The sequence below is a fragment of the Dermochelys coriacea genome, chromosome 1 (assembly GCF_009764565.3).
Source record: "Dermochelys coriacea isolate rDerCor1 chromosome 1, rDerCor1.pri.v4, whole genome shotgun sequence".
NCBI classification, from domain to species: Eukaryota; Metazoa; Chordata; order Testudines; family Dermochelyidae; genus Dermochelys; species Dermochelys coriacea.
Window position 1 is genome coordinate 229216801 of NC_050068.2, and position 15365 is coordinate 229232165.

At 42.4% G+C, this 15365-nt stretch overlaps 1 protein-coding gene across 6 annotated transcripts in view; it reads right to left on the minus strand.

Moving 5' to 3' along the window:
* PARVB (parvin beta) overlaps positions 1 to 15365 on the minus strand; it is a 104973-nt gene that overhangs the window by 52221 nt on the left and 37387 nt on the right. For all 6 annotated transcript variants that reach the window (XM_038397832.2, XM_043515606.1, XM_043515587.1 and 3 more), the window contains 2 exons: positions 14602 to 14691; positions 8600 to 8670 (listed from right to left, as the gene is read on the minus strand). In XM_038397832.2, the coding sequence (XP_038253760.1) occupies positions 8600 to 8670; positions 14602 to 14691 (161 nt within the window). The remainder of the gene's footprint in view (positions 1 to 8599; positions 8671 to 14601; positions 14692 to 15365) is intronic.

The following is a 15365-nucleotide window of genomic DNA, read 5'->3' on the forward strand; positions in this document are numbered from 1 at the left end:
CTTTCTGGGGGCAGCAGGGCAGTACAGACTCGTTGGTAAGGGGGAGAACGAGGTTACAGTCGTTTTTTTAAGGTAGGAAGGGGCCATTACAGTGAAAAGAAGAGAAGAAGGAAATGGGGGTTGGGGTGGAAGAGGAAGACAGGCCTCCTTTAGCATTACAGACCATTCACTAATTCCAGTAAAAAGCAACTCCCGATTAACTAGATACATTCTTGTCTCAGATGGTAAAACAGAAATATTGTAGTCTCTTCCTGAACTACATCACCTTGATAACTGTTGGACAGCAACAGAAAATGTTTAGTGAGAAAGAAGCCATAAAGAAATACACGGTTAGCATCATTCCTTAAAAGAAGGCGGCCAGATTTCTTTTTTAATTTTTTTTTTTTAAAGTGCATATAGTGCCTGAATGAAGTGGTTAGAGTTTCAAACATGCAAAAGTTCTCAGCCCACAGCAGCTTCCATTGAGAACAATGGCAATTTTTGGGTGCTAAGCTCCTGAAAATCTGGCACAAAAGATTGTGACTGAAGTTACTTCATCATCTTTCTCGTATCACAATAGTGACAGAGAAGAGAGAGAGAGAGAGAGAGCGCGACCATGGGTAAACAGATTTCAAACAGATCTATGTGAATTAGGAGCATCAAGCACCATTTTCAAAATAGGAACCTAAATCCCATTGACTTCCCAAGTCACTTAAGTACTTTGAAAAATGTTGCCCTATGTAAGGAGTTAAAGTTGCAGCACTCATAGTTTAAATTTAGAATAAAAAAGACTTCTTGGCAAAAGCACATAAAGGAGAGAGAGAAATAAAAGAAGGAATAGTTGGCAGGTTTCTAAAAAAATTAATACAATGGCTACATTTGAAAAGGGGGGAAAAAGGCAAAAAATGTGAACTCATTTAATATGCAGCCCACAATACCATCCCTCCTAGAGAAAATGAATTAGTAATTAAAAAATAATCCATCTGAACCTTTTTGAAAAAGCCCTCAGAGCCTGGAAAGAGCTGCAGTTTTCAAAAACAAAAGTTAGCCACATCGCCCATTGATTTCCTGATTGCAAAAGCTTGCGTCTTGCTGAGGAAACCTGAAAAAATGCTCTTTGCATTGGATCTTTTTAACTCTTTCAAGAGGAGAAACAGAGTAATTTGGTTTTATTTAAAATGTACAACAGAGACAGAATTTTTTTTCTGATACATTGCCCACAGAGGCGTAACTCTTCATGTCTTCCAAGTCTCCCATTTACACAAAGACAGACACAATCTAGCAAATTTTCTGCAATAGCTGACTGTTTAAGCAGCTCAATATAGGTTCAGACACAACAAAGCACTTAAGCATGTACTTAACTGAGCATGTGAGTAGTCCCACTGGAGTCAGTGGGAGAATTTGTGTGCTCAAAGTTATGTGCTTGCTTAAGTGTTTTGTTGGATCAGAGCCTTAAATTCCTAAAAAATGGAATTTCTCTTAAGTGTTCTATAGTATTTGGCTAGTAGCAGTTTTAAAACTGCACTAAAATCAACTCCTCTCCCCACCATCACCTCACCTGCTGCCTCATACAGACATAGACATATAAAAACAATCCGCAACTGTATCAGATCCCCAGGCACATGTATGCATAATAAATTGCATAAACATGCCAGTTGTGCTTTAAATTTTGATACACATATTTATTAAATCACTTTTAAGACAAACTCTTATGTCTGATTTAATGAGCCATGTTTTATTATCAAGTGCTGGGTTGAAAATTGAAATTACTACCAGGCAGAACCCAGAAATAAAATGGTGTGAATATCCTACAAGGAAAAAAAAAACCTGGTCTGCCTGGCTGACTCGTATTATACGCAGGTACGCTCATTTTTTGCATCAAACCTCACCAGTGCCATACAGTGCTTTATTAGAAAGGCTGCCTGCCCCAGAACACATTGAAACTTGTTCAGAACAAACTTGCAGAGATCAAGGACAAAGAGCCCTAGGTCACCGCTGTTGCAAATAAAGAACACAAAATAAAAACAAAACGAGTACGTAAGAGCACTTGGCACAATGGGAAAGCAGGAAGCCGAGCAAAGAAAGCCAACTCCAAGCAAAAGGTCATTAAAACAAGAGTTGGAACAGCCTTCTGCAAGAGAATATGAAAGCATGCAAAAAAACAAGCGAGCTTAGCTCACTTTGTGGTTGAGTGTGGAAACTGCTGGTGTAAGTCATTCAGGTCTACAAGCCTTTTGGCTAAACCTTCAGTGCGGGCTGTTTCTGGACAAGCAGATTTTTAAGACTAAACGTCTAGCTTTTTTGAACAAATCTTGCACTGCTTAATGGTTGAAGTTTAATTTTTGTCTTCATCAGATCTGATTGACCCAAACTATGCATTTAACCTTAAAGGAGTGAAAACTAAATGAAAATGTTTGTTGAAATCAGGGTTTGACCAAGTAGCATTGCTTGGAGCAGGATTCAGTTTAGGAGAGAGTGTTCGAGGGCCAAAACATCTTGCAACATCAGTTGATTTCACAAGGTTTCTGTGTCAAAAATAACATGCAAGGTTTGGTTGCTGTTGAGTCTGAACCTGAAAGGGATAGGTTTCAGGTTTAAATTTGACAACAACAAAATACTGCAAGCTATCTTTGCAAGATTTTGACCCTAAATGGCAGAAACCTTGTAAGATCAGCTGATTGTAACTAGGGTGACCAGATGTCTCGATTTTATAGGGACAGTCCTGATATTTGGGGCTTTGTCTTATATAGGCACCCCCCAACCTTTGTCCTGATTTTTCACACTTGCTGTCTGGTCACCCTAATTATGACAGATGTGAGACCTGGGAAGTGCAAGGAGTTCAAACTCCTTCAATTATGCCAGACAGGCAAGGACTTTTGAGACAGTAAGTGGGGAATCCCTGAGGAGTGATTAATCCAAATGACGCAACCCTGGTTGCGCAAAAAAACAGCCTTTTGAAGCTACATCCTGAGGAGAGGGCTATTGACCTGTTCCTGGAGACTGGAGATCAAAGGCACAAGAGCTGCATCAAGAAAGAGCTGAACTGATCAGTCAGTATCAGTCAGTGTCTGGTTCCCGATTTAAAAACTGACATAAACTTGTAACCAAGGGGGCAAAGCCACTTGTGGGATTTGAAAGACTGCCTTATGTTGGGGTTGGGAGTAACCTCTGGTAAGCATTTAGCATGCATGTAGATTCTTTTATTGTTTTTAATAGGTTTTCTCTATAACGCTGTTGCCCTAAGAATAAATGTAGCTTTGTGAAGGCTTGTTGGTAAATCGGTGTACAGTGTTACAGCTTCTGGAGAAAAAGTTAATGACAGGTTCTGTACCCTGCTCAGATCTGTTGGAAAAACTACAGGAAGGTGCAGAGGGACTGCAAGCCTAAACCCCCCTGACTAACAGGAGAGAGGCTAGTTCTCCGCCCCAAGAGAAGTGAATGCTGGGAAATCTAAAGCTTAAATGGATGCCATCAAGGAGGGAGATCAAAGGTGCAGTTAATCCTGAAACTGTAACACAGATGTGGCAAGATTTCCCTCATCTTGAATGGGAGAAATCTAAGAGAATAGGTGTTTACATGAGATTTTGGATAAAGTTTTCAAATGTGCCAATTGATTTAGGAGCCTAAATCCCATTGACTTTCAATAAGATGTAGGCACCTAAGTCAGTTAAGAATTGTAATACTGAGTAGAGAAATAGCTAAATCCTTTAAAAATCTTGGTCTTAGACACTTTTGGAAATTACACTCTTTGACTGTATCTGGACCAGAACCAAAAATTAGGCCCCTTCCAGTTTTGGATCCAACAAATAACAGAACACATAGATGTGAGAGTTAAAGGGGATTCAAATCTGCATTACTCTCAAGATCACAATATTTGAAGTTGTTCAGTAGAACTGGAATAGCTTACAAATATCCCTGAGTACGCATTAGAATTATTTAAATGGATTGGTTTCAACTATGTTCACATCACTTCGGTGTTTAGTCTAGTAAACAATTTAATGGTAGGAATGTTCACCAAAACAGAGAATCTTAAAGCAGCGATTCAGAATATTAACGGGAAACAAATGTTAAATATGTAAACAAGAACATTCATATTGGAAACCTGATAATAAGGGCTTGTCTACTTGGCCCCGGACTTCAGTTTACAGGGGAGTACACTGACGTGCACACCAAAGTGATGGGTTGTAACTGCCCCATGTGGACGCTGCTGGTGCAAACGAAAAGGTACCTAGTTTGCATTAACTTATGTCCACCTGGGGCATTTACAATGCAGCACTTTGGTGTGCGCTGCAGTTCACACCCTGATAATCCAAACTGCAGGGTCATGTAGACAAGTCCTAAGAATGATGACATGCTTATCTAAACAGAGAAGAGCCACATACCAAGCAACCATCAAAGATGAATTCCAAATACTCACATAAAATTGTTTGCAAATAAGCCACAGACCAAGAACAAATGAGTTTGAGAAAAGTTTAAGAAGGTCACCCACAGCAAGAAAGTCCAAAAATTCCTGGATAAGCTATTTACTATGAATTATTGTCTCAGTTCTTATGTTTTGATCTGAGCTTCCAGCTTTGGGACATCTAGAAAATTTCATACAACTCTAATCAGAACCTACTGTTCTACCAAGACCAGAACTGTAATTTGCTACACACTGCTGCAAATGAAGTGGAAAACAAGGACTGATGGCCACTGATGGGATTTATTTGATTATCTAGTTGTTTTTTGCAGCTGGATTTCCTCCTGACCCATTGTGCCAGACTATTTTTAAACTATATAATTATATTACACATCACTTTTTTCTTTTGTAAACCCACCTCTAGCTGGTGCTCATTTTCAGTTCTGTAAGAGCAGTCAAAGCATCTATTATAGAGTTCTCCGCACAGCAGCCATTCAGTACAAGAGATTTACTATGCTTGCTTTAGCGGAGATGAAAAGTTATTTTCCCTTTTGTTCTTTCTGCATTACAGTGGGATTCTACAGTCTGTCTCCCCCAGAGCTAGGACAGTTATGTTTTAATCACTTCCAAATGCAAACAAAAGCCTGAGGTGCTTAATCCACTACGGATACAATTCTTATTGCAGCAGGGAAGGAGATTAAACATCCTTTTCTGTGGAGCCAAAAGGTATTAAACAATATGTCACCATTAGATTACCTGGTTCATTTTCCCAGGGGCTTCCCTGTCCCGACTCTCTTTTCACAACATTGATTTGTGAGCACGTATGTGAGTGGTGTGGGAAAAATTAAGAAAAGGGATTAAAAATACTGTAGATGTATCCGCTTTTTAGACAGAGGGGAAAGAAATCCTGAAAAGATTTGGGATCAAAATTAAAGCTATAAAAGTCACTATTCAGTTTTCCCCTCTTTATTTAATGGTGATCTTGGATTGTAAGCCCTGTGGAGCAGACTGTCTTGTTCTGGGTTTGTACAGAACCAAGCAAAATGGGGTCCTGGTCCCAATTAGGGTTCTTAGGTGCTACCGCTACTCAAATAATAAACAACAATAGTAAGAGACAGTTTAATGACCCATTAAAAGAATACAGAGCAAAGAGAAGATCAACCCATCACCCTTTCATTAAGTCATTCAGGTACAATCACAGCATAATTCAGTCCCCTCTCTGCCTCACATTCTCACACCAAGTTCAGATTCCTTTCCAACTATGCCATTGTACAAACTCCTGCTTTAAATTATGCTTGTGAATGGTTAACGAATATTTATATTTATATATGGCTCTCCTCTCTGGAGTAGCCCCACAAGTAGAAACACAAGGCTCTTTTGGGATGGTCCAGAGGAAACAGCCCCTAGTGGCTTCCAGGACACAGGGATCAGTTCTCCATTGCCCAAAGTGGGAGTAAAATCTTACCAATCTGATTTGTAAGCAACTGTGCTGAGTAATGGTGAACCAGGCCCCAATCCTGCAATGAAACCCATGCATAAAGACCCTTGTGCCTATGAGGAGCACATTACAGTATCAGGGCTCAAGTCTTCATCCTTGCTCTAATCAGATTTTGAGGGGAGGAGAACCTTGCTAATTTGTATTAATGATTCAAAAGATTCATACCTGACCACAGCATAAGGGCTCCAAGTCTCACTAAATTCAATAGCAAAGCTCCCATTGATTTCAACAGGATCAGGAACAGACCTTGTAGCGAACTAACAAAATTTTAAATCCAGTCTACTGCATTCCAGAGTGTGCTTGGTTCACTTATTCTGACCACACTGGTTCAGTTTTGATTATTCATAGGACAGCCATGAACACCCTTTAGTACAGTTTGGAAGAGCGGCACAAGACCACTAGGGTTTTTGCAAGCACTGTTCTGTTTGAGGATTAACACAGTGAGAATGGGTGAGATTCTACTGGGTTTTAGCCCACAACATATTCAATGGGAATAATATCATGTGTACTTGCACACAGCTCCTCTCTAAAGATGGATTTGCAACTGGACAGGAAGCTGCATTTATGTTTCTAAAGCAATGTCCTGCCACTGCAGTGCTGATAATACAACAATGGGTGTGTTGTAAGTACATACATAGGCTGCTGTGGTATTTCTTTGAAGCAGGGATTCACTCCAGGGATGTAAAGATACCCTGACAAGAATGCATCAAAAGCACATGTCCTTGCCTCCTTCATGGGATTATATAATCTAGATTTTTCTGACACATCTAAGCATTATTGCACTGTGGTTTCTATCCAAAGCAATACAAATCGAAAGCCTCGCACACAGAGAGGCAAGTACAGGAAATGTAATAAGAAAGTAGTATGAGCATGAAAGCTTCTGGGAAGAAAGGATGCATTAGGGCAGGGGTTCTCAACCTTTTTCTTTCTGAGACTCCCACCAATATGCTATAAAAACTTCACAGTCCACCAGTGCCACAATAACTGGTTTTCTGCATATAAAAGCCAGGGCCGGCATTAGGGGGTAGCAAGCCGGGCAATTGCCTGGGGCCGCATGTCACTGGGGCCCCGGCAAAGTTCCATTGCTCAGGCTTCGGCTTCAGCCCCAGGTGGTGGGACTCAGAGCCCCAGGCTTCAGTACCATGCAATGGGGCTTCAGCTTTCTGCCCTGGGCCCCAGCAAGTCTAACACTGGTCCTGCTTAGTGGCCCCCCTGAAACCTCCTCACGGCCCCCCCAGACCCCTGGTTGAGAACCACTGCATTAGGGTACAAACCTGCCAACACTTCTCTCTCTGCTCCAACCTTCACTCTGTTAACCTCAACACTCTAACCCTTAAACTGGCCCTTCTAAATGCTACACACAAATGCTACACAAATTCTAAATGCTGGGTTAGACTCCTCCACCTCACACAGAGCATGAGTAAATGAGCATTGTGTGGGGAACTTGGTCTGGAGTGGGATGGAGTCTACAACCGTTATAGGACAGGCTGTGGGGCAACACTACAGATCCTGAGCTAGAACAGCAGCAGCTGCCCCTCCACACACCTAGCACAGATGCTCCCAGCTACTGGATATATGACAATCACAGATCCAGTCCCTCCTCTAGCACACAGGTAGATCAGAAGCTTCTGTTCTCCCTGTCTCATAACACAAAAGCAAAGAGACATCCAATGAAATTGAAAGGAGGAAAATTCAAGACCAGCAAAAGAAAATAATGTTAACACAACACGTAATTATTCTGTGGAACTCATTGCCACAGGGGGTCATTGAGGCCAAGAATTTAGCAAGAAATCAAAGAGAGACTGGATATTTATATGGATACCAAGACTATCCAGAGTGAGCATAACAAACAACAAAATATAGTGGAAGAGATGTTAAACCTCAATCTTTAGGGCTTAACCGTAAGCCAATCTCTAGTTTTAAGAGACCAGAATGAGACACCTAAGGTGGGGGGCAGATTATGCCACCTCTGCCCACTGTGGGGTTCTTACATCTTCCTCTAAAGCATCTGGCTCTAGTCATCATAGAGGACAGCATGCTGGACAAGATGGACCTCAGGTCTGCTCATTATGGCAATGCCGATATTCCTATACTCTCAACGCTCCGCTCCACTTGGACCTAGTCTAGAGCCCATTCCCCCAGTGTGCAAATATGAAGATCACCCAGCACAACCATTTCACCTGCCCCCTTCCTGGAACAGGGGCACTGCTGGGGCTCCACAACATAGAGCATGGGCCCTCCTCCACCATGGCAGAATTTCACACCCAGTGAAAAATCCTATTCCTCCCCTACATTTCATCCATCTGCACTCCTTTCCTGTAACCCAAACTCACACCTTCCAAAACTGTTTTCCCTGCTATCACAGTGACAGGGAGCCCAGTCTCTCATGTCATGAGGAATGGCATTGTGATCATTGTTAGATTCAAGCTGAACTCTCATCTCTTTAAATACTGAAGTGAGGCAAACTGTAGCCTTCATCTCCCCTCCCTTAGCATCCTCAGGTGTCATCTCAGATGTCTGCCAACCTCTTCTCATATCTTCTTTGCTGTTGGCCTTACTTCCTAGCACTTGTACGTGACCTCAATATCCAGGACAGTTCATGAATTATTATCCCTTTACATAGATGTATTCTCAGTAACAAATCTTTGTTTTGCAAAGGATTACATATAGTGATCTAAAGATTTTTTCATAAAAGAAAAACAAGACAAGTATTTACTTCCTACCTTGATCAGTTCTTTGAACTTGGAGTCTTCTTTGGAGTTGGGATCAATCATTGTACGTTCCTCATTTTCCTCTGGCCATTGAGAAGGGAAATGTCTAGTTAGAGCCATCACATGAACACACTGTCGAGGATATTGCAGGAGCTATTAGTTATAAAGTTGTCTGGAAGTTGATTAAGAAATGGCAAAGCCTAGTCATCATACTAGTGAGGGAACATCAAGTGATCAAAGCATGGGGAATTCTTTAGAGATACACTGAAGGATTACACAGTATTAACTTCCCTAAAATAAGATTCAACTGGCCTTCATCAGATCACGCAGCATAGTGTGTGTCAGGCTGTATCATCTAGTCTCCTATATAATGTAGGCTCCTTGGGGCAGGGCTATGTCTTTCTCCAGATGGACCAGAGCGCATTAGTGGCACCCAGCTAACAACGATGATCATTTTATCCTTTTTTCAGTTATTTATTTTTCATTTTAACCTACATCACTAGACTGCAGCATCCTAAAGAACCCAGTAAGCTCACTGCATTATGCTCCCTGTAACAGGGGTGACGTGGGATTATGGGTCATCTTCCTTTCTCCTGCCTTTTCAAATTCCACTGTAGAATTTGCTAGCTAGCGAGGACTGCGCTTAGTCTGCTGCAACTGCACATAATGCTGAGTCAATGTCGGGAGCAGTACCAAGAGTGAAACTGAAAGATTTAGGTCAAATTCAGTTGTGCCTGGAGGAAAGTGCCCAGAGCAAGTTTAGCAGAGGAGTTTTGCTGTGGAGCTGAATAGTGGAAAGGAGAGAAATATTTTTTCCTTCTACCTCCAGGGAGCTGCCAGACCAACACAATTTGGGAAGAAGGAGAAGGGAAAAGACACAAAAAGGAAATAGAAACGGAACAGGGACACAGAACAGGAAAGTGGAGTGGGATGAGTGGAAAAGAACAAGGAAGACACACAAATGGGAAGTGGAGTGGGGTGGGACAGTTAGACGGCATTGAGGAGGTGGCTCGCTGCATCAGAATTGGGGACCCACCTTAGTTCCTCAGTGTTAGCAACAGCTAAGAGTACTGTAGCTAAAGCCCTTGGCAAGGAAGTGTAGGGAGTGTCTTTCTACACAGTTTCTTGGGCCAACTGAAAGAACCATGTCAACAGGCTCTGGGGGAAGACCTATCTAGCTCTTCTCAGCTTGAGGAGGGTCTCCATAACACATGGGTGAAGGGAGGGGAGGAGAAGAGGGGAGACAGATAAAACAAGGAAGAGGAAAGAGAAGGGAGGGTAAAAGACAAAAAATCCAAAGGAAGGGAGGAGACAAAGGAACAGAAGAGGGAGAGGGAGGAGTAAAGATTAATTTTAGAAAGATTATTGCATTTGAGGTTTTGTCCACTGAGCCAACACTTTGTTGGACTGGTAACAAATACACTCAAACAAAGGCTCCCCCTATGTCTTTCCCCACCACAACTGAATGCATCTGTAGGTGCACACAGCATTATACCCTAGACATGAATATTAAGGAGCAATGTTGTTACAGCCTGTTAAATTCCGGTGCTCCATTTCAACTAGCAAATTCAGCCTGCCCCACCACTGAAATGACAGTTGTGATTTAGTTTAGAACAGCTCCTGTAAGTGGAAATGAAAGCACAGCTGCTACACTGCAAAAGGAATGCAGCATCACAGCCTTGTTACATGATCCACTGCTCTGCAGCTCAAACAGAACTGGAGGGTTTAACTTGAGCTGTGCACATAGACATACAGGATGAAATCCAGGCCCATTGGAAGTCAATGGCAAAATTTTCATCGACTTCCATGGGCCAGACGCCAATAGCATACACTTGCCCAAGATTTGAGGCAGAAGCCTTTGATACATGAAACACATGCCTCACATCTCACAGTACCGTTTAAGAAGCCAGGACTGCCTGAGTAGGTCTACTCTGCGGCTGCAAGTGAGTTTGCCTGCCCTGGCAGACTGACTGATGCTAGCTCCGCTCAAGCTAACATGCTAAAAACAGCAGCATGGACACTGGCCCAGGCAGCAGCTCTACCCGACCCCCCAGGCTGCCACCTGACCTGGTCTACTCAGCCATTTTTAGCACTCTAGCTTGAGCAGAGCTAGCATGAGTCCCTCTGCGCAGGCTGGGAGGCTCTTTGCAGTGTGGACTTACCCTTCGTGTTGCCTTGATGTACACGTGAATGGAAGATGGACAGAGATGCTAACACTTTGTGGTACTATGTGGTCAACCACACAAACAATATTATGGTCACAAAAAGGAGTTTTGATGGCCACAGTGCCATGAACAGAGAGCCTTCTGACCTGCACCACTATTCAGACACCAGAACACGACCCACTATCCCAGTACTACAGTTACATTGCTGTTAGTGATGAAGCTCTGCACTCACACTGGGTGGATATGAGACACTGTACAATTGAGTGGGGTTTCCCTAGACCTGCCCAGACATTTGAGCTCAGTTCTTTGCAGGGTCCACAATCTATTAAAAAACACCCAAACTGACCGTTGAAAACGTTTGCCAAATTTTCCACAAACCTAGAAAGAGCTTATGATTCTATAAGGTTTCCAGTTTCTTTTGGTTCTTTACTTCCTCCTGGCTACTGGAATGAGTCAAGCAGGCTAACGCTGAGGAAGTCATACCCAGCACACGCCCAGTCCACGAGGTTGCGAGCTGGAACTTTCAAAAGAGGTTTCACCCATGTTTGTGCAACACCCACATTTCCTGTGTGGGGACCTAATCTCTCTTAGTATCTCCCTCCCACCTTTAATAGTTAACAGCAGAGGGGATTAGAGAAGCTTTTTTTGTTTCTTTTTATATAAAGGCCTCGTGATGTATTGTTATTTGCTTGAGGGGCTTACTATATCAAAACAGGACAGAATTAGACCAAGGCTCCAGCTAATTCAGTATCCCATCTCTGAAATGAGTCAATACCAGATGCAGCAGAAGGCGACATTAGGTTCCCCGCCTTTATTCCATTATGGAATAACCTCTACAGAAGTTTGTTTTTTTCCCCATTCTGGTCAGTCAGTGCCTGGCTTCTGCCCAGAAGAATGCAGGTTTGTCTCTCTGGTTTCCTTTGCTTTTTTAATGTAACTGTGGGTTTTCTCATTATCCATATAAACAGTTTCTCCTTTTTTCAACTGCTCAGAATTATTTGCCTCAGTGACATCCTGTGCCAATGAGTTCCACAGGTTAAAATATATATTGTAGGGGGAAAAACATTTCCTTTTATCATTTTAAACTTGTTGCTTTTTAATTTCAATGTACGCCTTCTTGTTCTCATACTATCAGAAAGGATAGTATGAAGCTCCTCCTCTATTTTACCTCCTCTATTGCATTAATTATTTTATATACCTCTAGCATAGCCCCTCTTATTTGTCTCTTCTACAAACTAAACATTTATCATCTTTTCAATCTCTCCCACCCTCTGTGTTCATTCTCCAGACCCATACTTAGTCCCCTTCTATTTCTTCTATATCATCATTTGTGAGATGGGATGACCAGAACCCAATATAGCATTCAAGGCTGGAATGTATTATCCATTTATTTAATACATACTTTGAGAGAAAGGATGGTCTAGTGGCTAGGCCCAGAGACTGGGAGCTGCGACACCCATGTTCAATTCCCAGTTCTCACACTCCGTGTGAGTTTGAGCAAGTAACTTAGGCTATGTGTACACTATGGACCGCACAGCTGTACTGCTGCAATTGCACCACTGTAAGATCTTCCATGTAGCTGCTCTCTGCCAACAAGAAAGAATTCTCCCACTGGCATAAAAAAAAAATCACCCCCAACAAGCAGTGGAAGCTACATGGCATTGTCCACACCAGCGCGTCTGTCAGTGAAACTTATGTTGATCAGGGGTGTGTTTTTTTTCACTCCCCAACTGGCAGAAGTTTTGCCGACAAAAGTGCTAGTAGAGACATACCCTTGTGTGCCTCAGTTCCCCATTAGTACAATGGGAATAATAGGAATTCCCTACCTCACAGGGGTGAGGTGAGGATAAATACATTAAAGATTGTGAGGTGCTCAGATATTATGGTGATGGGGCCAGGTAAGTATAACACATATATATATTCGGTCTAATTATTTACACTTCCTAGCATTCATTTGCTTTTTTGACCACTGCTACATTATAAGCCATGGATCGGCAACCTTTGGCACACGGCCCGTCAGGGAAATCCGCTGGCAGGCCGAGATGGTTTGTTTACCTGCGGCGTCCGCAGGTTTGGCCAATCGCAGCTCTGACCGACTGCGGTTCACCGTTCCAGGCCAACGGGGCTGCAGGAAGCGGTGGCCAGCACATCCCTCAGCCCGCGCCGCTTCCTGCGGCCCCCATTGGCCTGGAACAGTGGGAGCTGCGTTTGGCTGAACTTGCGGATGCTACAGGTAACAAACCGTCTAGGCCCACCAGCGGATTTCCCTGACGGGCCACGTGCCAAAGGTTGCCAATCCCTGCTATAAGCCAATGTTCCCATTGAGATGCCTACAATGACACCAGGTTTTTTTCTTGTTGATAGTTAATTTAGAAGCCAGCACGATGTGTGAGTATTTCAAATTATTCTTTCTGGTGTGCAGTACTTTGCACTGGTCAACAATGAATTTCATCTGCCATCATGCTGCCCAGTCATCTAGCTTAATTGGGTCCCTCAGAGTCTACTCTAATCGTAACTACCTTAAATATGCTATCTGCTCATTTTTCCATCTCACTGCTCACCTCCTTTTTCAGATCATTAATGGAATATACTAAAAACATCAGACCTTGTAGAGAACCTTGGCACACCCCACCATGAAAACTTTCGGTATGTTGAAAATTGACCATTTGTTCCTACTCTGTTTTCTGTCTCTTGAACAAAAACCACTATCTTCTGAACCACAACAGTACTTTCCATCTCATCCCAAGACTACTTAGGTCAAGTCTACACTACCCCGTAAATCCACCTCTTACCTTGCTCAGGGACGTGAAAAAGACACCCCCCTGAGCAACACAAGACCTAAGCGCTGTCCACACCGGCTCCACATCAGTGGGAGACGCTCTCCTGCAGACATAACATCCGCCTCGCACAGAGGTGGAAAAATTATGCCGACAGGAGAGCTCTGCCATCGGCATAGAGCATCTTCACCAGATGTGCTGGTGCACAGCAGCATTGGTGCAGCTGCGCTGATGTAGTGCTTCTAGTGTAGACCTGCCCTTGGTTTCCTTAATATGTGGCATTTTGCCAAAAACTCCTTGAAAGTTCAAATAAAATTATATTTATGGGCTCCTCTTTTATCCATTGTTTCACTGACATTCTCAAGTTCTAGTAGATTGGCATCCTTTATAGATGCTATGCTTGTCTGTCTTATCATATGTTCATCTAAGTGTTTTATAATTCTGTTTTTAATTACTATTGCTTACAGTTTCTCTGGTACTGGAGTAAGGCTCAATGGTCTGTAATTCCTAGGATTACCACTAGCACCTTTGTTAAAGTTCGGTACTGTATGTGTTACTACATCAGGACCCTGGAGGGTGTGTAAGTGATATTAATGAGAGTTTCAATATTTATATGAGCTCTTCAGCCAATACATTCTTTCAGAAGTCTTGGAACACCACTCCTGGTGGTTTGTTGCTCTTTAATTTAGCTGTTTGTTCCAAGACATCCTCTTTTGATATGTCAATCTCTGACAGTGTCTCATATCATTACCTGAAAAGACTAATTCCAGGTTAGGCATTTCCTCAATATCCTCTGTGATATGGAATGATGCAAAGAAATCAGTTAGTTTCTCCATAATGCCCTTGTCTTCCTGATAGTCCAATTCTCTTCTTGGCTCTAACATACTTGAGTAGTGGACTCGCTGCTGTTCAAATTTCCTCTCAGCCCTTCTAATTTTTATCTTACATTTTACATACCATAGCTCATGCTCATTTCTATTGGCTTCAATTAACTTCAATGTTCAATACCTACGCACATACTGACCTCCATTAACACACACATTCACTTATTCCTGTAGCATTAATACTGTACCTAATAGGGTATCTTCAGGGTGGATATCAATGGTGGTGGGAGACATTGGAGCGTTGATAGCATTTTTGCCCTCTTCCTGCAGGTCGCTCACTGAAGAGAAGAAAGGAAAAAGAAAAAAAGAAAAAAAAAAACTTTTGTAAAATGCAGAATTTTGTACATTTTACACAATTTTTAGCTACAGTGGGAGAATACATCCGGCAGGTCCATTTCAAAGCGAGTTTACAGCTTATGGAAATAAGAACTACAGCTGCTGTGGAATAGAATCAGAGAGTCAAAACATTTTGCCATTTCATAAACAGCTGGTTAGCCTGGTGATTTAGCGGAAGTTATTTTGCAGGATCTCGAGCTTGCAGTAAAGACGAACTCAGAATTTCCATTTCCCACACTGGGAAGCGTTTAGAGCTCTGTGGACTCTCTCTCAGTCTGGAGTAAAGATTGTTCCTTTTGTGCGCCTCATGGGGCCGCACATGAGACAGAAAGGGGAACTAAACACTAGTTGACTGGACTTCCAGGATGATAAGAATAATCTTTTCCACCTAGGGTGACCAGATGTCCCTAATTTATAGGGACAGTCCTGATTTTGGGGTCTTTTTCTTATATAGGCTCCTATTATGCCCCACCCTGTCCCGATTTTTCACACTATCTGCAAGGATTATTATATGCAACTATAATTAACAGAAAGCCTGAAAAAGCCCAAGGAAGACTTGAGAAACAACAAAAGAGGTTTTAGTCCAACACTGGTACTGACATTATAAAGAGGCATA